The sequence below is a fragment of the Poecilia latipinna genome, unplaced genomic scaffold (genome assembly GCF_001443285.1).
Source record: "Poecilia latipinna isolate Pla-1442-1.1 unplaced genomic scaffold, P_latipinna-1.0 Scaffold1791, whole genome shotgun sequence".
NCBI lineage: Eukaryota > Metazoa > Chordata > Actinopteri > Cyprinodontiformes > Poeciliidae > Poecilia > Poecilia latipinna.
Window position 1 is genome coordinate 19713 of NW_015114407.1, and position 22286 is coordinate 41998.

At 45.6% G+C, this 22286-nt stretch overlaps 2 protein-coding genes across 6 annotated transcripts in view; both read right to left on the reverse strand.

Moving 5' to 3' along the window:
• The window catches only part of shroom3 (shroom family member 3), a 69919-nt gene that overhangs the window by 10025 nt on the left and 37608 nt on the right, over positions 1–22286 (reverse strand). For 3 of the 4 annotated variants that reach the window (XM_015061228.1, XM_015061232.1, XM_015061231.1), the window contains 15 exons: positions 21012–21295; positions 20035–20266; positions 19908–19957; positions 18545–18938; positions 18226–18465; positions 17120–17429; positions 16914–17047; positions 16133–16270; positions 15632–16059; positions 15055–15267; positions 14807–14969; positions 14422–14719; positions 14267–14343; positions 13833–13921; positions 12908–13447 (listed from right to left, as the gene is read on the reverse strand). In XM_015061228.1, coding sequence (XP_014916714.1) covers positions 12908–13447; positions 13833–13921; positions 14267–14343; positions 14422–14719; positions 14807–14969; positions 15055–15267; positions 15632–16059; positions 16133–16270; positions 16914–17047; positions 17120–17429; positions 18226–18465; positions 18545–18938; positions 19908–19957; positions 20035–20266; positions 21012–21295 — 3590 coding nt within the window. The remainder of the gene's footprint in view (positions 1–12907; positions 13448–13832; positions 13922–14266; positions 14344–14421; positions 14720–14806; positions 14970–15054; positions 15268–15631; positions 16060–16132; positions 16271–16913; positions 17048–17119; positions 17430–18225; positions 18466–18544; positions 18939–19907; positions 19958–20034; positions 20267–21011; positions 21296–22286) is intronic. The other variant, XM_015061230.1, reaches the window with a different exon arrangement.
• Positions 2832–5576, reverse strand: LOC106965256 (trithorax group protein osa-like). 2 transcript variants are annotated; one of them, XM_015061234.1, is made up of 3 exons: positions 3230–5575; positions 3088–3168; positions 2832–2985 (listed from the first exon to the last, which is right to left on the reverse strand). In XM_015061234.1, the coding sequence occupies exons 1-3, from the start codon at positions 5371–5373 to the stop codon at positions 2934–2936; spliced, it is 2277 nt and encodes a 758-aa protein (XP_014916720.1). In that variant the 5' UTR covers positions 5374–5575; the 3' UTR covers positions 2832–2933. The 2 variants fall into 2 exon arrangements, with proteins under 2 accessions (XP_014916720.1, XP_014916719.1); XM_015061233.1 differs by having other exon boundaries at positions 2924–3168; positions 3230–5576.

Consider the following 22286-nt stretch of genomic DNA (forward strand, 5'->3'; position numbering starts at 1 on the left):
GAGATGAAGTCCTGCCGGTTGAGCAGCGAGGAGTCGGTCCTGAACAGAGCGTAGATGTCCGGCCAGGCACCCGCCGCTGCCTTCACCATCCAGTCGTGCTCCAGGGCCTCCAGAGGAACCGCAGACTGTTGGCGACAGTCGCATCCAGTTTGTTAGCATCAACAAGGCCCATAAAGACACAACAATAAACAAAAAACTTTACATTTCAGTGGAAAAATAAAGTAATGAAAAGTTGTAGAATCAATCATTGTTCCAGTTATTATTAATGAAAGTAACTCTAAGCAGGCTGGTTTTAGCCTCGACTTAAAGGAACTCAGTGTTTCAGATGTTTGTTCCAGATTCGTGGTGCATAGAAGCTGAATGCTGCTTCTCCACGTTTGGTTCTGGTTCTGGATGTAGAGCAGAACTTCCTTCTTCCCCAAATGGAAATAAAAACAGAGAGACATCAGATTTTAGTGGTTGGAAGAATTCTCAAAACATTTTTCCAGTTAGCGCTAGGCTAACGGTTTGCTTTGGTTGTATTTACCCAGAATGCCCTGCTCTGTAGTCCACTTCCTGCTTTTGGAGCAGTCTCTGGCCCACTTGTCATTCACACATGCATTCAAACTGAACCAGATTTCACTTCAGCTGGTTAGCGTTTTGAACTGGACTTTGTAGGCAAATGTACTGGAGTTGGATTAAAGCGGGCCCATATCCAGAGTGTTAGTCCCACCTTTCTGGCGTTATGAGAGTGAAGGCTCTTCTTGGCTTCCTTCCTCCCACCCTCTGAGGTGATGGGGCTGGTGCATCGCGGTGGCGTGGTGCAGGACGACAGGGACGAGGAGGACAGGTGGTGGGGAAGACTGAGCGAGGACGAGATCCGGTGTAGCCGTTCCAGTCTGGCGTCCTCCAGTCCTACACCGCCTTCTTCCTGGTCCAGGTCAGTTCCCAAGCTGCGGCAAATCCGGTTCCTCAGTCGGCTGCTCATCCGCCGAGCCGCCGCCGAGCGGAGCTTCACACGAGGCGAGTCAATGGAGCTGTTGCTCGACTTCATATCATCACAGAGTTCATCTACAACACAGAGGAAACTTCAGCTTCAACAGCCACTAAACACATTAACAATATGCTAGCTAATGCTCACATTTAAAAACTAGCAGAAGATAACGCTAAATGGTTAAATACATTAAAAATATAGCAGAAGCTTATGCTAAACATAAGAAAAACCCATCAGAAAATAAAACTAAACCACTAAACACATTTTTAAAAGTATTAGTTGCTAGTGCTAAACATTCAAACAGATTACAAAAGTAGAAGAAGCTAATGCTAAACTGCCAAACACATTAAAACTGGAAGACAACAATGACAGGCACTCAGAACCTGTGGACTGATTCAGGGATGATCCTCTGGACGCGTACTGCTGGTTGTCATTGAGATGGTCGCTGGACATGTAGAACGGCAACTTTCGACTGGGAGACGGCAGGTCGTCGCAGAGATTCCCCATCGACTGATGGAACGGCATTTTCAGGTTGGACCGACGGGCCGGAGGTTCCACTTTGGTTCTGTTGGACTCCTGCAGAACCTCCAGCGACGTCGACGAAACCGCAGGATCATCTGGAAGACGTACAAATAGTTCAACAGATCAGTGAATATTTCAGGAAAATCTTTCACATAAATCGGTATAGACGTTTCCAGGGTTTTGCTTGTTTGAGTAAAAACATTAGCCATTTTGAACAATTCAAAATGGCTACCATGGCGTCAAAGTTTGTTTTTTAACTAAATTTCTGGTGTTAAATTATCCATTCAAGGAACTACAGAAATTATATTTACTGACAATTTGATTTTTAAAGATGGTTGCCATGGAAAATTTATTTTAGCACTAAAATCTCTAATATTGAATCATACAGATCATATATACTTTCTCCATCTTGTGTTTCCTTTTTCTGGTGCATATTTTTCAAAATGGCTGCCATGTTTGTTATAGAGAGCATAAGTTTGCACTAAATTTATCCAGAAGATCCCAGGAAAGTCTGGATAACAGAAAGAATCTGCTCTACCTGCTCTGAAGGTTCTGGAGGACCCAGACGGAGGCCAGTCGCTGACGGAGGACCTCACATCTGACGGCGGGTCGAAGATGTCGCTCTGACTGGACGACAGCCTCTGGTTCTGATGGGGCCTGATTGGTTCAGAGGTCCGAACAGCACGCTTGTCATGGTGGCGTTCGGTGTTGAACTCTGCTTCTAGAGGCAGACTGCGTCTCATGGACTCCACCGGGACAGGTCCGGGTTCTGGTCTGGACTCAGACTCCGAGTGGGACCGAGACGCCAGAACTTCAACGTCCGAGTTCTGGATGTAGATCTGAGGAACCTTGTTCCCTGAGAAAGAGGAGGGAGGAGCCTGGGACTCTATGATGCAGGGTGAGGAGGCAGATGTGGCCCTCGCCACGTCGGTGAGAGGGGCATTCAGGGGCCACGGACCTCCCGCTGAGCCCCGTCTGATCTGGACAGCCTCCTCCTCTTTGTAGTCATCATCCTGAGAAACAGCTGATCTGTAGCTCTGCCTGTTTCTGAAGCGGCGGACCGGAGCCTGATGGAGCTGAGGAGCGGGTTCATATCCTCCAACAGGTTCTGGGTCCTGAGGAGGACTCTGCTGTCCTTTGGGGGATTCAGGAACGGGATCATGGAAGGAGATTTTCTGACCCCTACGTAGTTCTGGACTCTTGGGGACCTTTTGACCCTTAAGAGGTTCTAGATTCTGGGGGATCTGCTGTTCCTTAGGAGGTTCTAGGTTTTTCTGATGAACCCCAAGTAGTTCTGGACTCTGGGAGATCTGCTGTCCCTTGTGAGGTTCCAGATTTTGGGGAACCTGCTGTCCTTTAGGAGGTTTTAGACCTTGAGGGACTTGGTGTTCATGGGGGGGTTCTAGATTTTGGGGGACCTGCTGGGCCTTAAGAGGTTCTAGATTTTGGGGGACCTGCTGGCCCTTAAGAGGTTCCAGATTTTGGGGGACCTGCTGGGCCTTAAGAAGTTTTTGACTCTGGGGGATCTGTTGTCCCTGGAGAGGTTCTGGGTTATTCTGATGTACCCTACGTAGTTCTGGACTCTGGGGGACTTGCTGTCCTTTAAGAGGTTCCAGATTTTGGGGGACCTGCTGTCCTTTAAGAGGTTCCAGATTTTGGGATACCTGCTGTCCCTGGAGAGGTTCTGGGTTTTTCTCGTGTACCTTATGTAGTTCTGGATTCTTTGGGATCCACTGTCCCTTAAGAGGTTCTTGACCCTGGGGGAGCTGCTGTCCCTTAAGAAGTTCTGGATTCTTCTGATGTACCCTACATAGTTCTGGATTCTGGGGTATCTCCTGTCCATTAGGAGGTTCTAGATTCTGGTGGACCTGCTGTCTTCTGAGAGGTTCTAGATTTCTCTCAGGTTCTGGAGGACCTGCTGTCCAAAGACGTTCTGGATTCTGGGGGATTTGCTGTCCACTGAGGTATTCAGGTATTGGATCCTGATAAGGAATCTTCTGTTCTCTGTGTAAGTCTGGATTGGAGTCTAGAAAATAGATTTCCTGTCCTCTGATAGGTTCTGGAACAGGGCCATAAGACATCTGCTGTCCCCCAAGAGGTTCTCGATTCTGTGGGACCTGATGTCCACTGAGATATTCTGGAATTTGATGCTGATAAAATATGTTTTGGGCTTCTGGGACAGGGTCCTCATAAGGAATCTCCTGTCGCCTAAGGTGTTCTGGTATCTGTTGAGGAACCCGTTGTACCCTCAGAGGTTCTAGATTCTGGGGGACCTGCTGTCCCCTACGAAGTTCTATATTTTGGGGAATCTGATGTCCACTGAGGTATTCTGGAATGGAATCTTGATAATAGATGTTCTGTCCTCTGAAGGCTTCTGGGACAGGGTCTTCATAAGCAATCTCCTGTCCCCTGAGGTGTTCTGGTATCTGCGGGACCTGATGAGGAATCCATTGTCCCCTGAGAGGTTCTGGATTTTGAGGGGCCTGATAAGGAATCCGTTGTCCCCTCAGAGGTTCTGGATTTTGAGGGACCTGATAAGGAATCCATTGTCCCCTGAGAGGTTCTGGATTCTGGGAGACCTGCTGTCCACTGAGGTATTCAGGAATGGGATCCTGATAAGGAATCTCCCATCCTCTGAGGTGTTCTGGATTTTGAGGGACCTGATAAAAGCTCTGCTGTCCTCTTGGTGGTTGAGGTGTGGGATGGTGGGCAGAGACCTCCCAACCTCTCAGGGGATCTCTGCTGGGGTCCTGATAAAACACATTCTGTCCTCCGATTGGTTCTGGGACACGGCTAATCATATATCCTCTTGGATCCTGATGTGGGACATCCCTTCTTCTGTTGGGGGCTGGGAATGGACTTTGATGAAGGACCTGCTGTCCCCTAACGGGTGCTGGGAAGTGGTCCTGACGGTTACCAACATGTCCTCTGAGGGGTTCAGCAACGCGGTTCTGATGAAAGGTCTTCTGTCCTCTGATGGGATCTGGGGATTGGTCCTGACGGCTGACGATACGTCCTTTATTGGGTTCTGAGGCAGTTCCCTGATTTGGGGGATCCCACCTTTCACCGGGGTCTGGGGCATGGTCCTGACGGCCGACGATGTGTCCTCTAACGGGTTCAGGAACTGTTCTCTGTTTGTCCACTCTCCTAGAGGGCATATGGGGGAAGTCCTGTTGAGGGACTTCATGCCTTCCAGGAGGTCTGGGTGTGTAGTCCTGGTGGTTGACAATATGTCCTCCAATAGGTTCATAGTCCTGTTCTCTGATCGGTTCTGGAAAGCGGTCCTGATGGGGGGCTTCCTGTCTTCTGGTGGGGGCTGGAACAAAACTTTCTTGAGGCATTTCCTGCCATCTGATTGGCTCAGGGATGTAGTCCTGATGTCTCACAGCTGTAACCAGCCTGTTCTGTTCCTCCGTTTTGCTCCGATAAGGAATCTCTGAAAGTTCTGGGACCCGGTTTCCTACCTGGACGGATTCAGGACTCGGGTTCTCCCTGTAGTTCAGCCTGGTACCGCTCTCCACCACGATCCCAGCCGCAGGTAGGGCGGAATTCCTCTCGGTGTCTCCCGGTGGGGTGAGGCTTACCGCCGGAGATAAGCTGGCTCCGACCGGACCTGGTTCCGCGGAATCTCTGCCCGAACCTGCACCGGAAACATATCCTCTGTACTTCTTCCTGAGGGTCACGGTGGACACCCCGTCGATCTTCGACACGGTTGCCACGGAGTTGACGAAACTCTTGAAGCGATCTCGGTTCCCGACGTTCTCCGGATTGTCCCGCAGGTAGGGCAAGAAGTGGGCCAGCAGCTCGGTGTTTTTGGCCGAACCGCCGCAGCGCTGCAGGAAAACCAGAACCGCGTCCTGAGTGAAGTCTGTGGCCATGCTGGGTTCCTTCAGTTTCTGTTGTCTCAAAGGTCGGGCAGTTGTTTCTGTCAGCCCACCGAAGCCCCGCCCACCGCAGGTATTTAACCCTAAACTCACCTACTGCATTCCAGCAGGTGACCCGGATGTCCAATATGTTCACCTGGTTATCAAGTTCTGCTTTCACTGTATTATTATGAACTAAGAAAGCTAAACATCTTCTCGAAAATTGATTAAAATTCCTTCAACAAAACTAAATTTCTAATAAATTCAGGTCTCAAATGTTTCTTTCTGCTACTTCAAAGTTTGTTTCTGTTCTGATTTATCTTCTATCCGATTCCTGGACATGTATGGAGTGCTGAAAGTGCCACAAGGTGAATATTTGCACACTAACTACATCATCAGCATGTGATTTCATGTCAAAACAAGAAATAACACATTACAGTATTTATCAGTAATCTATTAGATACAGATCAGTTTTTAATCATAAAGTATAAATTCATGATGTGCTGCAGCCCCATGAAATATTTTAATTAAATTGTGAAATATGTTCTTTTTTATAATTAAAGAAGGAAAACTGTCTTTTGTGCCTCAACCAAAGGTATTTTTCTCTAGTTTCATCCAGAGTTTCTCCCTCTGCTGTAGGAATTACAGGTTTCTGTTAAATCAGCTCAGAGTGAAAAGAAACACCCAGAGTCTCATAAACTCCCATTACATTTCAATTGTGACGTTTTCCCTCAAACTGGAGTTGAAGGCTCTCAGATCTCCGACATAAAACTCAGTAGAAACATAAAACTGGACACACTGACCCATCAGAAGCTGCTGAAAGTCAAAGTTCAGGAGATTTTTATGATACAAACTTTAGTTTTCTCTGTTTGTTTGGAGATTTTGTGACGCTGCTGGATCCAAACTCACCATTTTCTGATTTAATAAGAATCTAAATAACTTCAAACAACGTTTTAATAAATATCAGATTATGTTCAGCTAATTATTTTACTTATTCTAATTGTGTTTAAACCAGGGGTATCCAAACTGTGGTCCGGGGGCCATTTGTGGCCCTTGGACTGATTTTCTGTGGCCACCAACTGTCGTTCAAAAACGATACAACGGAGAGTTTTAATTTGCAATCAAGGTAAAAATTGTTACCAACATAATTTTCTTGCAAAGATTCTGTGTTTTTATAACCAAGTTTTAGCAAAAAATAACTGAAACAGAAACAGGGTGAGCTGAAAAAGTGCTTTTATTGAACAAAAACTTCAGGCGGAGATTAAATACGGAGTCGTGTTTCTGAAACTCTTTTCACAGCTGGATGAAAACGGAGGAGTTTCAACAAGTCAGTCTGGTTTTCTGCTGGTTTTCTCTGAGATTTTCCGGATCGTGGAAAAAACCCTCCTGGAGGTGAAGATCCTTCTGTGTTCAGGGTTTCCCGTTGTACAAAATTAAATATCTTTGGGAACCGTTTTATAATTCTTCTTGTTTTACTTTCTTCAGAACGGACCAGAATTTGCTCTTGGAGGTGATGATAATGGCTGTAAAACGTATAAAACATGCCAGAGTGACGGTGGATGATAAAAAGTTGGCAGGTTTCGTTTCTTCCTGGTTTTCCTGCCGGTTTGTGAGCGCTCAGCCATGAAGTGGTCAGGCTGCTACAAAGTGCGATTAGCTGCGTTCAAAGAGCGGTGGCCGTGTCACGGTGCTGCTGTTGGACGCTCCTCCTGGGGAGAATGTGCTGTGAGGTTTGTGGGAAACGCCTCGGTCCTTTGGCTTTTGGAGCCGTCTGTGTTTCTGGCTGTACATGTGCGGGAGCAGAGCGCGGTTTCATGGACGCCTTTGCTGGAAAACGAGGCTGAAAGTTCGACTCTTTGCAGATGACTCAGTTCTGTCTTTGGACCTCTGCTCGTTCGGTCCGGTCCTCAGAACAAACGGACCTGTTCAGGTCCCTGAAAGCACCGTTTGGGTTGTTTAAGGACAGTCGGATAGAAATCTAGATATCGACGTGTGGATCTATCTCGTGGCGTCACAGTGATGTCACAGCAGTGGACCTGACGGAGTGGGCGGGGCTTGGCGGCAGGCTCTCGGCGAGTCGCGCCAGCTGCTCCTCCCGCTGCCGGATGAGGTCATCGAGCTGGCGCTGGCGAATCAGGAGCGAGGGTTTGGCGCTGACGAAGCGGCGGTAGTCGTGGAGTTGTGCTTCGGTGAGGTAGCCGGTCAGGATGGCGGTGACCACGCGCTGCCGCCGGTCCAGGTTCTCCTTCAGCTCCCGCGCGTCTTCGGTTTGACGAAGGAGCAGCGAACGCTTGTGATGAAGGGAGTCCTGAGGAAGAGGAGCAGCAGAAAATATCTGTTAGCTCATGCTGGAGTTTGGCTGAGTACTTGAGTTGTGAGCGGTCAGTCAAACATTATGCGTGGACAGCTTGCCGTATGTCTCACCCTCTCTTCAGCAGCGTCTTCAGTCAAACCTCCGTCTCTGTCCAGAGACAGCAGAGACTTGTCCACCCTGGACAGGCGGCTGCACAGAGACAGCAGCAGGTTGACGATCCTCTCCAGGTCTCCTGCAGACAGAGACGATCAGCCGATGGTGGGACCCCGCTGTGACCTTTGACCTCGCCCTGCTGGCTGCCTACCTATGAACATGCTGTACTTCTCCTTCTCGTTGGCTTTCAGCTGCTGGATCAGCGCCTCCATGCCGGCGCCCGCAGCCTGGTGGCGCCGCTGCTCCTCAGCCAGAGCCGCCTTCTCCCGCTGCATCGCCGCCACGCAGAGCCGCAGGGCCTCACACAGCTCCCCCTGGTGGACAGGAGGACAAACATCACCTCGTTTTAAATAAAAACAGCCGATTTCTGCTGTCAGACGTGGAGGAAATGACTCCATCCATCAGTCTGAGATGTAGAGAAACACGAGTTTTCTGAATTAGAAGGGAAAAGTAAGTGCACCCTGTGGTTTGTTCAGCTCTTGGTGTTTAAATCATATATTTTCAGATTGTTTTTTAAAGCTTGGTCCTGATTAGCTGATTTGACCTTTGAACTCTCCATCTTCCTCAGGTTGGTGGCTGTTAAAATTGTCATGATAATAAAGTTTTATATGATAAATTATCCCAGTAATTATTGCAAAAATGTCAATATTGTTGTTTTTGAGACCATTTTCAACTACTTCAGTGATAACAGGGTAATAATTCAGGTTTACTCCTTCAAATATTAACAAACAGATTTTTTTAAACAACTTTTAACTCTGGAAGTGGAAGATATTTGAAATATCTAAATTAAAATTGAAATAAAAACCACACAGCCAAAACCTTAAAATAAATTTACTGCAAATAAAATTTCCCTTCAATAAATATTAATAATCAGAATCAGTTAACAAGATTTTTAGATTATTTTAAACTAACTTCTGTCTTTACCTTTAATTCTAAATGTTTCATAATTTATAGGTTTATTTTATTTCTTTGTGATTTTAATCAATACTTTTATGTTCATTTATTTTCATACTGTCTCAAATTTTTAACAACCACGTCACTATATCTGCATCTCTCATGGATGTTTGGTCTTTTTCCGATTGTCCTGTTGTTAATTTTTAAAGGGTAACTAAACCCTAAATCTACTTTTTTGCAGATAAACTGTCTAAACTGTGTGTTGAGGATTGTATCTTTATATTTTTGATATTTTTGAATAAAATTTCATGGTAATTCTGCCATTTTTGGCCTAAACTCATCTCACTGCTGCCCTCTGTGGGTTGAACTGAAGCTACTGCAGTTGAGTTTTCCTGTTGGTTCCTGATAATTAATTAAAATAACTTTTCTTCTTCTTCTCCAGAGGATTATTTATACTTCAGCTGCTGTTGCTGGACAGTTGTTTACCTTCCTGGTGGTGACATCGTTCTCGTCCTCATCAACATCCGTCTCCTTCGTTTGGTCTGAACTCTGATCACAGACGGCCTGGATCCTGGAGGAGAGAAATAAACATCAATAATCCAGAAAATAATCTGGATATATGCATAAAAAAGAGAGAAATTTTTATTTTCTGTTTCCACACAACTGCAGGTTATTTTCTGCTAAATAATATTTATTTATGATATTTTATTTGATAATAAATTCTAGATTTTTACCTCTGAAGATAAATATATATATATAACTTGAAATAAAAAAAATAATTAAAAATCTCTCATAAATAATGTATTATTTAAAAAATGTTTTAATACAAACAATTAATAAAAAGCCCCAAAAATGTTTTACTATTTTTTTAAAATACAAATTTTAAAAATTACAGGTCACAATTAAGAATAAAACTTTAACTTATTATGTGGAAAACATAATATTAGGATTTGTTTCCTGTCATAATAAACACATTAATTTAAACATTTCATTTTCTGTTTCTTTGTGTTTCTTTGTCTTATATTTAAATTAGTTTGAAACATTTACAAACATAAAAAAATAAATCATAAATTTTTTTCTCACTACTGTACTTTATGTTATAGATGTGCATTTTATTTATTTATTTGTTGATTATATAATTATGGAGGCATTTGTTTGTTTGGAATATAATAATATGGATAAAGCATGTGCAGTTCTCCCGTGTGGCCGCTAGGTGTCAGTGTTGACCAGTCCTCCGTTTGAACTCGCTGTTAAAACAAACAAACTGAGTTTTTAGCGCTGATCTGAGGTCATGTCCAGGTCAAACTGCATCACTGAGCATGAACATGCTTAAGGAAACCCAGAGTTTGGTTTTAAGGTGGATATTCAGCTGCTGGGAAACGATGATCAGGTTTTTCTGGTCTTTCCTGCTGATGCCACCCAGACAAACAGGCGGTGACCTCCAGGTCACCTCGTCGCCCGCGGAGCGTCGTCACTGAAGCCCCTCAAGCTGCACCGACAGAACCGCTGCTGAAACTCTGAGACCAGGTTTTATCTCCTTTAGCCTCTGATTTGGGAGCAGTAAATGAAAATGTGAGCCTCTGCGTCCTGATTGTTATTGTTTCCGATGAGAGGACATTCCTTCTCCGAACACCAAGTTCATTCAAAACAAACTTCACGTCTCAGACCCTTCAGGCGTCCATATTGTTCTCCTTCTGCTTCTTCACCAGCTGATAAGACCAGAACCTGTCAGCAGTTTGAGAGATAAATGTTTCCTTTTCCAAAACTAAATTTAGATCCAACTTTAGTAACAAAATAACCTGACAGAACTAAACTCTCAGTAACTGATAGTTTTGTTTTGAAAGTCCAAATTAAACCATTTCTTTAACTTGTTTAAGATCATTTTACCTTTATTTTATAGTAAAAATTGCATATTTTTTTTAACATATTTTAATTCTTAGCTTAAAGTACATCCATTAGTTTTATTTTGAAAGTCCAGGTTAAAAAGTCTTTTTTACTGTTTCATCTTTTATTTTGAAGATTATCAACAGTTTTAAGTTTGAGTTTAAAGACTAATATTAGCTTTATTTTGAAAGTCCAAATTAAAACCTCTGTTGCAAATGTTTAACCTGTTAAAAATACACTTTATTTTGACATTATTTTTACTCATCAAATATTAGTTTTGAGTGTAATATTAGCTTTATTTTGAAATTAAATGTTTAAGCTCTTGACATATATACATTAGCTTTATTTTGAAAGTCAAATTTAAACCCTCTGTTTAAAACGTTTACATCTTTACCACTTTATCAGAGTTATATAATATAAATTTATTTTTTATTACTCAGTTAATGATTCATTAAGGAGGATTGAAGGAGTAGTTCAGGTAATATTCAGAACGCAAGCGTGTGAAGGTTACCTTTGACCCGGAAGTGAACTCCCCGGTGCTTCCCCAGTCAGGCTGCCGTTGGAAAAGATTTCCTCCATCAGCTTCATGGTGCATTCGCCTCCCCAGGTGTCCAGCAGGGGCGCCAGAGAGGGATCCTGCAGCACCTGAACACCAGAAGTAGATGATTTACATTCAGTGACTGTCACATATTCAGGGCCTAAGAGATTTTTTTTGTATCCATCCCCTGGCTTATACTTTAAACTGTAATCACTCTTCCACTCATTCTGAGACGACTAGCGCCAATTAGCTGGACCTTTGTTGAATTAGTTCACTTTAAAGGGGGAGAATATTTATGCAATCACTTATTTCTTCTTACATATTTTTTAAAATAATCATTATTTTGTAGAAATCAGTTTTTATTTTGGCATTAAAGAGTTTTTCTGTAAAACTTTAATATCACATTTTGTTGATCATGACTGATTTGTAAAAGTAATAAAAGGGTAAAACATCCAAGGGGGTGAATAGTTTTTATAGGCCCCATTTTGACGTTTTGTTTTATTATTAATGTGGTTAAAAACATTTTGAATCTTATGATTATTTTGGGTCATAGCAGAAAAACACAATGTGGTTTAAGTTTTTCTGAAATCAACAGTTTTATTCACATCAACAGGCAGGATTTGTTTGGCATTGACTCAACTTTGACCCCATTTCTGAAGTTCATAAGGATCCATGATTTGTTGTAACATCAGACTTTATTTGTGAAACATTCATTTATGAAAACAGAACTATAAAAGTACTGCAGGCTGTTTGGTTTTTATAATTTAAATAATGCTAAGCTATGTTGTTTGGTGTGATGGATCCTGGTAGATGACGTATGCTAGCTGCTACTAAGCTAGCTCTGTCCATCCAGAGCCGTAATGTTCGGTGCGTATAGATACCAACACAGAGTTAAAGTTCTGTTGGATCATTTATGACCACATTTAAACCATCTGAGTCAAACTGTGGCTCTTAAAGAGTAAGACTATCAGGAACAACCCAGAAACCTGCAGGGCTCAAGCCTGAGCTGGAAAACCACCATCCATCCAGAGTGAAGACCAACAATGAAGGTCTGGAGCCAAACATGGACGAGTTTTAGGTCAAAGGTCAAACTGTTTGGTCACAATGACAGGAAAAATGTTCAGAGGAGTCGAGGTAAGACTTTTAAATCCAAGAAACTGTCAAGCTGTCAATGCTGGGGGTGGAAGAAAGAAGAAGAAAAAACTATTTCAAATTCTTCATCACCACAAACCAACAGCGACAGTTAGAGGTTCCAGTTGGAATCGGTTCCCAATCAAGCGTCCAAACTGGTTTTGGGTCTTAAAGTCTCGACCTCAACATGGAAACTCATCGTTTGTGCAGAGATGACCTATCGTCGTTGTTTTTATCTTTTCTGATATAGTTTGTCTGGCCTGGAGTCGAACTACGAACCACTTGCTGAGTCAGCGCCTCCACCCTCAGCTCCTCGGGTGACTTCTCCCTCCTGGGAAGCGGCTGGTACTGGAAGACGAAGACGTCCTCGGTTGAGTTGGACGGCTTTAGTGGAGGAGCGGACTGAGCCGAAGACGTCCGGATGGGAACCGAGTTGTTTAAAGTTTCTGGATTGGAGCTAAAAAACAGAGAAACAATCAGGAACTGTGATGTTTTAATGATGAACCTGAATTCAGGAAGGTTGGAAACGAACCTTTGTAACGGCTGAAGATCTGCTTCCATCTCAGCTGGAGGTGGTGGAGGAGGAAGAGGAGGGAAGTCCTCCATGATGTTCGTCTCTTTAATCGGTGGAGTGAGAGGAGGAGGAGGAGGAAGAGGAGGGTTGGTGAGGAAGACGTCGTCAAACTCCTGAAGGTTTCCTGTTGACGTCTGCAGCGGCTGCTGCTCGAAGAGGCTGGATTCAGAGATCCTCAGAGAGGACAGGTGTGGATGGACGGACTGATGGGAGGAAGTGGAGCTCCCACTGGTCTTCCTGCATGGCGGCGGTGCTGATGTGACTGGTGAAACTGGTTTGGTATTTTCAGAAATCTCTCCAGTCAGCTCCAAGCTTAAGGTTCTGCCTCGGTGTTCGTCCTCTGCGGTTCCGTCGCTCAGGCTGCGTCTCGTCTGTCTGCCGCCGGTCTGTGGGATTCCCGGGAAGGTGATGGCGTCCAGGTTGGCCTGGCTCAGCCTCTTGCCGGATGTCCACTCCGCGGCGCCGCCGTCCTGCTGGTTCCCGGGAGAGGAGAAGGGCGAGGGAAGGCCGACGGAGGCCGCCAAGGTGGAGGTGCTGTAGGCCCGGAGACGTTCGCCGTTCCTCTGGCGCTCCCGACGACTGACGGGGGTGTGAGAGACGTCTAGGACCAGAGGAAGGAAAAGAAAGATAATTTAGAAAAAAAAAAGAAAAACGCACAAATGAGAACAAAGAATATTCAGCAAAACACTAAATAATGTTGGGACTGAAGATTTCTACAAGGCTTTTTATAAATAAAGATGAGAAAATGAATCCAGTCGGATCTAAACTCCAATATGGAAGGATGGATGGATGGATGGATGAATGGATGGATGGATGGATGGTTGGATGGATGGATGGATGAATGGATGGATGGATGGATGGATGAATGGATGGATGGATGGATGGATGGATGAATGGATGGATGATTGGTTGGATGATCGGTCAGTCGTTCGGTTGGTCATTTGGTCGGTTGGATGTTCGGTTGGATGGTCGGTTGGATGTCTCACCTTGTGGAGATGCCGTCGGTCGGTCAGAGTTCTCATTGAACCGGTTTGACTGAGAACTGAACTCTGCTGATCCATGAATGTCTGCAGGTCTGAGAGACACAAAGAGACAAATAAGTAAAAAATAAAAACTTAATGTAAAATTAAGTCTATAAATATAAAATCATTCCAACAGGAATCTGACTAGTATGTATCTAGTTACATTTTCAAACATTTTTTTCATCTATGTGAACCTACCAGCCCAACTAGCTCATCAAACTCACTAGCATCCACTCAGATAGTGAAAATGAAGACAGTCGGCATGCTTGACTATGAAATCTCAACTGTCTGCTGACACTGCGTGTAGAGTACCAGTGGCTAACAGAATACGTATTGTACGCCTGAGTATGTGGGAGCCCTAAGAAGACATTTTGAACTGCGGTTTGAGTTAGCCGTACCGATCTGCAGCCAGAGCACATCGTCCAGATTCAGAGAAGGAGACGTCGAAACTCTTGATGTCTCCTGAAATTAAGTTCTGAAACACACAAAGGTCTGTCAGTTTACTGACTGAAGGAACAGCCTTGGTCCAATCGCTTTCGAAGTTCAGGATTACCTGGCTGAGTTTGTCTGCGGTCGGGGACGAGCGAGAGCGAATGTGTTGAGGTGAGTATTTGTTTTCCAAACGCTCCAGCAGATCCTCAGCAGAGGCCGACCTCCCGGACCTGTGGACCGACCCGACCCTCTGCAACGCCTCGTTGACCTTCGTAGAGAGTCCGGGTTTGTACTGAGGCTCAGCGATCTGCCGGTCTTGGCTTCTGTTTGAGTCTCTGGTTCCGGACTGACTGTGTCTGTTGATTTGGGCTTCAGGGTTCAGATCTTGGCTGATTTGGGTATGAAGATCAAGACTGGAGCTAGAAGAAGACAAACCATGAAATGAGTTAAAAGGTTAAAGATCCACTGATGTTGAATGATGATGGACTGCTTCAGAGATTGGTTACCCAGGGATTGGCTGAGCTGGAGGTCTGGGTGTGGTCACCCTGCCCGGGTAGAAAAGGTTGGACTGGAGGCTCCAACGGTCAGAACCAAGAGCAGGGACGCCCTGATCCGGACCAGGGTCCTGAAGGGAAAGCATGCTGGAGGTGGACGAGAGGCTGTAGGTGTCTGTCCAACAGGAGAAGCCAAAAATGCCATCAGGTCTCTGTCATGTCATTCAGACCCAGACTGGACGCCCCTGAGCTGCACTGACCTGTGTGGTAGCCCTGTTCAGGGTGGAAATAAGCGCTGCGAGGTCTTGATCCAGTCCTTTGCCCTGCCTCGTCCCTCCTCATCCCTCGCTTCCTCTCCATGTACTCAACCAGAGCGTCTTGGCGGAGCTGCCGCAGGTCAGACCTCGACACGCCGGCGCCAACGTGGCTTGCTGCTAGCTCAAACATCTTCCGACGGTCAGCTACGCTAGTTTCTGGAAGAACAGCAGGGATTAGACAAGGAACAGTAAAACCACATGTAGCTGTACTTCCACTAATATGTTAATCTGCTTCCAGCGTTTTTGCTAAGTTTGTAAACGATTCCCCTAAATTAATCTTTACCTGTTTAGTAAAATTTCAACTGAATAAATATTATGATGTGTCATAGACACATGGGGCATCAGCCTGGTTATACTTAGCGCTTTAGCTTCGGCTAAATACCATGTTGGTGTAGTGCTTTAGTCTTAGCTGGATTCCTGTTAATGACTAGCGCTTTAGCTTTAGCAAGCTCAGCCTCTTAGGTAGCATTGCTCCCACTGAGGAAACGCTGCGTTACGGGTTTGACTGAGATGCTTTTACCTCCTCCTCGTCGGAAGAGGGCAGCTGTTTCTGGGTCAGAAACTCCCACTTCGTTCATGTTCTCTGGTTCGGAGTACGAACGTTTCTTCTGGTCGGCCGTCAGACGCTTGCGGCCGCAGATCCTGGTCAGAGCCGGCGGCCCGACCGGAGGGACGCTGGGCAGCGGCGGCGGGCTCTGGCCTCCGTTATCAGGGCTGACCGCATGCCTCTCCTTCGGGGTGTGAGGGGAAGTGACTGGCGGCATGACGATGCCCTGCGGTTTGGGCTTCGTTTTGGGGCCTTTTTTCTCCAGTGAGTTGTACTTAGCAGGGTTGGGGAACGGCTGAGGACCGGAGACGACAGGAGGCGGAGAGCTGAGGTCTCTCTGTCTGAATGAAGCGGAGCGAAGGACGTTGGGCTGGGCGTCCTTCACAGAGTCCCTGTAAGACCTGATTGGAGACGCACCAAACATCAGGACAGGAGCGGACATGTTGGAGGAATGACCTCTGGGAGAGCTCTGACCTGTCCTGCAGGGGGTCAGCTGCCTCCTGGGGTTCAGGTCGATAAGGAAAGTTCCTGTTGACGTCTCCGTCCTTTGATCCGTCCAGCTGGAAGCTGCTGCGGCTTCTCTGGAGCGCGGAGACGGGATCGGCCGGAAGCCTGGAGACCAAACACAAATTATTTATCAGTTAGAGACTTGACTTGCTGGATGTAGTTAAATTTACATCCAGGAATTTAACGCATGCGCACAACACCGCAGGGCAAAAAGACGGTTGTTTTACTCGCCGTCCGTAACCGTTAATGAAACCTTCAGATGTTGGGATTAATAATTTATTGCACCGCAAATCAGCAGAGGGAAAAATAACACAGAAAAACCCGTCAAATAATAACACAAATTCACTTTTTTCCACTCTGTGTCAGCTAAGCTACATGCAGATCCGTTGCCATAGCAACTGACAGCCACGCCACTTTATGTTTCAGGATTCAACACCGAAAAACAGTCAAACATTTTCCACACAAATAACAGATCATTCAGTCCGTTACAGTATTTTACAGTTTTTAGGCTTGATGTTTATTTCTCTGAGGTAGATTAGCTACTGCTGCTATTAGCTAAGCTAACACAGCGGTGGTAGATTGGCTAATGCTAATCTACCTGCTGTACTGATGATCTGTCAGAGTAGGTGTTTTGGTCGCCTTTACCAGGGGAACTTGAAAGCAGCCAATCAAAAAGACCATTTATTTTCCTTGTTGCTGATTGGTTAAAAGCAGCCCGGCTCCTTTGTGTCCATCCAGGCTTCCGTACCTGTGTTTCATGTACTCATTGCCACCTCCTCTGTAGCTCATCGTCCTGTGGGTTTTGGTCCCTTTCGTGCTCCTTTCCAGCATATTTCTGAGGTCTTCCGCTCCACAGGGGGAGCTGCGACCTTTATCTGTCACCTGGACCAGAAAATGAAAAGCTTCAGAAACAGAGTCTGCAGAGCAGGAAGGTGGGGAGTGTTTGGGTTTTACCCCCAGGTGGGAGGATTTGCAGTAGGAGTTGGTGCTGAAGCTGCGCTGCTTCCCTCCGTCTCTCCGCCGCTCAAAGTGACTGACTTTCTCCAGAACCGACAGGCTGCGGGCCGGGCTCTGGCCGCCGTCTGGGCCGTCGGGGACGGCGCAGCGCTGGACCTCGGCGAGGGCGATCTCCAGGCGGGTCAGAGGGTGATCGCTGTCTGGGTCTCTGTGGCTCCACTGGGCGGATGGATGCGGCGGCACCTGACCCTGGGCGACCCGGGACGACCCGGCTGGTTCTGACGGAACGGTGGGCGGCTCTCTGGGTCTAAGGAGACGAACAACATCAGAATCAACGGCTGGTGTCCAAACCTTCACCATGTGGGTCAAAGAAAAACTCGCCTGATCTTTATTGTAGATCCAGAACTTAAAAGGGATTTTAACGACTGTTTTAGGGCCGTTGTCGGTACTAAAGAAGCACATTCCTGCCAAGAATTTTGTGATTAATTTCAGAAATTCTCAAGAAGATGTTTGACATTTTAAAGGAAAAGATTTCCAAGTTGTCTTTGTTGAAAATTTCTGATATTAATCTAAAAATTAGATTTTTTTTCTTGCAAATTTCTAAGATTTAGAGTTATTTGGTAGAAATGTTCTACTATTTTCAAGCACATTTTACACATTTGCTGCATTAAAAGAAAAGCGTCTAGTTTTCAGTTTCTTTTAGGTTTGGTTGAATAAATTTATTTTCAGTACTAAGATCAGCATTTGGTGACTTTGATTCAAAACGCCAAATTCTTTCGAGTCAAGGTTTAAAAAGAATAAAAGCTGATTTGGGTGCAGCAAAGGAAAAGTCTCTGGATAAACTTGGTTTCACCTTTTGTTAAAACTTTGTTTTAAAATATAAAATACTTTGTGTTATATTTTATATTTTCCTGTGTGAGAAAATCATGTTGGTAACAATTTTTACCCTGATTACAAATTAAAACTCTCTTTCTGTATTTATGGGACAAATTAGCAGATTTCTGAATTGCAGTTGAGGGCCACACAGAATCAGTCCGAGGACCACCAGCGGCCCGCGGGCCTTACTTTGGGCCCCTGTGGTTTACAGAAAGGAGCAGCAGTACCGGGTGTTGTCTCTGGACTCGCTCCTCCCCTGTGAGGACGCCGTTCTGAGGTCTGGGACCGAATGGACCGGAGTAATCCTGTGGTTCTGCTCTTGCTGTCCTTTCAGAAGTGGATCGTCGAGGTTCTGGCTGAGGTTCCTGTAAGGCTTGTGGGGTCCAGTCGGACCCTCGGATCCGGCTCCAGGGGTTTTCAGGTGCGGTTTATGGGTTTCAGAGTTCGACTCTGGTTGCTGGTGCCAACTGCAAACACAAGGTTCGTTAATAGGAGCAGAAACGTCCAAAACCAGGAAACGAGTCGCTACATGAGGTCGAAGGTCACCTGTCCGCCTCAGGCAGTCTGGACCTGAGCTGTGAGGATCCAGGTCCGGAGTACGAGGAGCGGGAATACGGTGAGGAGCCGATGCCTTGGTGGCCGTTTTCTGTGGTCCGATCGTCCCGGAGCGCCGGCTGCCGGCTGCTCTCCTTGGTCAGAGCCGTGAAGACTCCAGACGGACCGGGACCGGCGCTGGGCGTCTGCGCGTACTGAGGCTCTGGCTGGGGAACCGGGTAAACGCCGGCAGGCAGAATGAGGCGGCTGGGCGGGGAGCTGGGCCCGGTCGGGGACGGGGGCTGGGAGAAGCCGGCGCCCTGCCTGGGCTTCGTGGTGGGACTGCTCTCCGGACTCTTCTCCATCACGGTGTGGAGCTGACCCTCAGCGCCAAACGACGCTTTCGCTGAACCAGACGGAGACACGAGGGTCGGTCACTTCTCTGAAGTTACTCCAGTAAAAACGTATTTGGTAAAAAGTCAAGTACTGAGTAACTGATCGAATATCAATCACTTAATATTTAAAAATTACATCATCAGACCGACCAAAATATAAAGATAAGTGGAAATTTTGGTATTTTAAGGACCAAAATGACAATAATTCATACAAGTAACAAAAAAAAGCAAAATCAGGCAAAAGAAAATATTTCCAAATTAGTTTCTTTCCATAAAAAAAGTTATGAAACTTTAATTACTACCCAACTCCACACACATGATTCTGCCAACCGTGTGATTAATGACCTCGAACCCTGGAGGTGTTTAGTTTATCTGCTCAGCTGTAAACTTGTACATAACGAGCTTTCGTAAGAAATGCGACTGGCCGCCCCGCGGTGGCTCAGGGATAAAGAGACCTTGGTCCTTAGTCCTTGACACAAGGGTCACAGGCTCCAGGCCTGATGACCTTTGCCGCTTTTCTCTCTCTCATCATCCAGTTTCCTGTCTGTCTCAAATAAAGGAACCTTACACCAACTTTTAGAAACAACTGAACTCCGTCGATGAAGTGCACAACGGAGCAGAGCGCAGAAAAGACGCATGTAGTACATTTTTACTAGTGTATAAAAAAACAATTAAGGCAAGTAAAGCCTGGCAGCCCTCCAGGCTTATAATACACCAGGGGAAACCATTGTGTGTAATATACTGCATAGTTTTACATGTTAAACAGATCCATATGTTTAGCTTGTTGGTCTGTTGTTCGTTGTAACAAAGCACTGCATTTAGATGAAATGGTAGTTTCCTGTGCCACCATGCTCCAGTTTGTGCCTCTCAGAGTAAACCGGTCTAGACCCGATCTGACCACCGGGTCTAAAGCCTGGTGGTCCAGGCTTTAGAAAGCCTGGACCACCAGAACCTCTCTGAGTGTCGATCTGGTCGGTTACCTGAGGCCACCGGACCGCTGGAGTGATGCAATGAGCTGCTCTGCAGAGACCTGCATGATAAAACCACAGATAAAATCAGATTTTATGACCTCAGAATAAAACACGATGCTCACCGGACCGTACTCACCGTAGCGACCGGGCGTGGTCCAGACTGGACCAGGAGTTTGGCCTCTCGTGGTTCCTGATGACGGCGTAGCTGTCGCTGCGCCTTGGCGGAGCGGGCGCCCCCTTCAGGCTCTCGTAGGAGCTGCGACTGGCCGCCTGGCCCCAGATGGGCCCCACGCTGTGCCTGTTCGACGCCGGGACGCCGCCGCCTCTGCTGCCGTTAGCGCCGCGGTAACAGACCCCGCCCACTGAGCCTGCAGCATCAACAGAGATATGGGATAAAGGTCATCAGCAGACTCTAGGACTGCATCTCCCAGCATTCATAGCAAGACGCCATGTAAACACAGAAGGTTTATATGAGGCTCAAACAACTTTCTGACTGAAAATAAATGGCTTTAAAATTCCAACGTTACTTTTCTGTCTTCCAGATACGAATGATTCAATCGCTTCTTCTTCTATGGATAATATCTGGCAGACTGCAGGCTGACTTAGCGCAATGCTGCCCCCTTCTGGTGTAATTCACACCAGCATCACCATGGATATAAGGGCTAAATATCCATAATTACATAGTAGCAATATAAACACATGAGCTTTAAATCTAACTTGTGTCAGAACGTACTGAGGAATGCATGTTTCCAAGTTAAATTCCTCTAAACAACGAGATAATTTTCCATTTTCTTGAGATGATAAATTCATTTCCTGACAGTTTTCTTGATGTTGATCAGTGATTCCATAGATATTGGAAATTATGCCAATTAATTAATAACACAAACAGTGACTTCTGATTCCCAGCACAAGTAAAAGCAGAAGGTTGATTTCAGGAGGTTTCTGGGGTCAGAGAGCCTCTTTGGGGTCAGAGAGCCTCTTTGGGCTCAGTCAGCCTCTTTGGGGTCAGAGAGCCTCTTTGGGCTCAGTCAGCCTCTTTGGGGTCAGAGAGCCTCTTTGGGCTCAGTCAGCCTCTTTGGGGTCAGAGAGCCTCTTTGGGGTCAGGCATCATACCCTGGAGGTCTCTTGGCCCGGACCTGGGCCCGGTTCTGGACGAGTTCAGCTCCTGCTCCTGAGTCAGGCCCTGCTGGGCGTCGTAGACGGCGCGGACGTATCGGATGTCGGCCTGCAGCATCTCGGCGCTGCCGGCGCCTCTCTGCGGGACGGCGTCCAGGGAGCAGGAGCGCTCCGGGCCGAAGGAGGGCGTGGAGGCCAGGTACTCGGGAATACTGGAGCTGGTGGAGAAGGAGGAGTAGGCCGAGTCCCGCTTGCTGTGCAGGAGGTCGATGCTGTTCGACCTGCAGCGCAGAAACACGATCAGTAAGAAGCTCAACACAGAAATGAAGACAGAAACTGGACACATACTGAGCTGAACTGGATCATAACTGTATATTAAACTGTAATATCTAATATCTCCACCACTATTAATGAATTGATCACTGATCAGTTACTGAAAACATCAGATTGGATCAAATTTATCGTTTTAAGATCTGCTTCCAATCTGGAGTTAAAGTTTCCACCTGACAGATAAACAATCACTAATCACTGTAAATATGCAGCAGATGAAAACAATGAGATTATTGATAAATGATTTACTGATGCTCAGTATCAATAAAACCAGGTGTTTCTGTCTGCTGCAGAGGAAATCTGTTTATTTCCAGTTAATGATTGATGATCGTCTTCAACCAGAAAATGTTTCTTTTCTCAGTTTTAGAGTAAAATGATCTTTAACCAAACTGAAATCAGACGTTTCTGCAGCTGCTGCTGCTGATTTGATCAAATCTGGGAAATAATGATAATATTTTTCTAAAAAATGTTAAAGTTTCTCAATTAGTGCAACAGGAAACAACCGGAGGTTAAGTAATTAGCTACAATCCATCTAATTGGATCAGATACTCAGTACCTGAATAGATTTTTACTTTGACTTGGCCACTCTGCCCACCTCTGAAAACAACCAAATCAAACTAAATAAACTCAGATGGACAAAAGTGAACAGAAAAGCCAAAACTACACTTCAACATGTTTTTACTCAGTAAAAGTAAAACTTGTCCGTCCAGGAAATTAATCATGTAAGAGTGAAAAAGTTTTTCTTCAAGTACTGAGAACCTGATCAAATTATCAATCATATAATATTTATCATCAGAAGGAGAAAAAATTAAATTTAGGTGGAAATTTTGGCATTTTAAGGACGAAAATAACAAAACATGAAATCAGGCAGAAGAAAAAAATTCAAACTCAGATTCTGAAAACTTCTGAAACTTTAACATCAGGTATGTGTGTGTGTGTGTC

What these genes read in the sequence shown, in the direction of transcription:
- LOC106965256 (XM_015061233.1), bottom strand. Translation starts at nt 5,373, where the DNA reads ATGGCCACAGACTTCACTCAGGACGCGGTTCTGGTTTTCCTGCAGCGC. An exon ending in CAAGAACCTCTTAAGGGACA is followed by an intron (nt 3,169 to 3,229) that starts GTGGATCCCAAA and finishes GAACCTCTCCAG; the next exon opens with GGACAGCAGGTATCCCAAAA.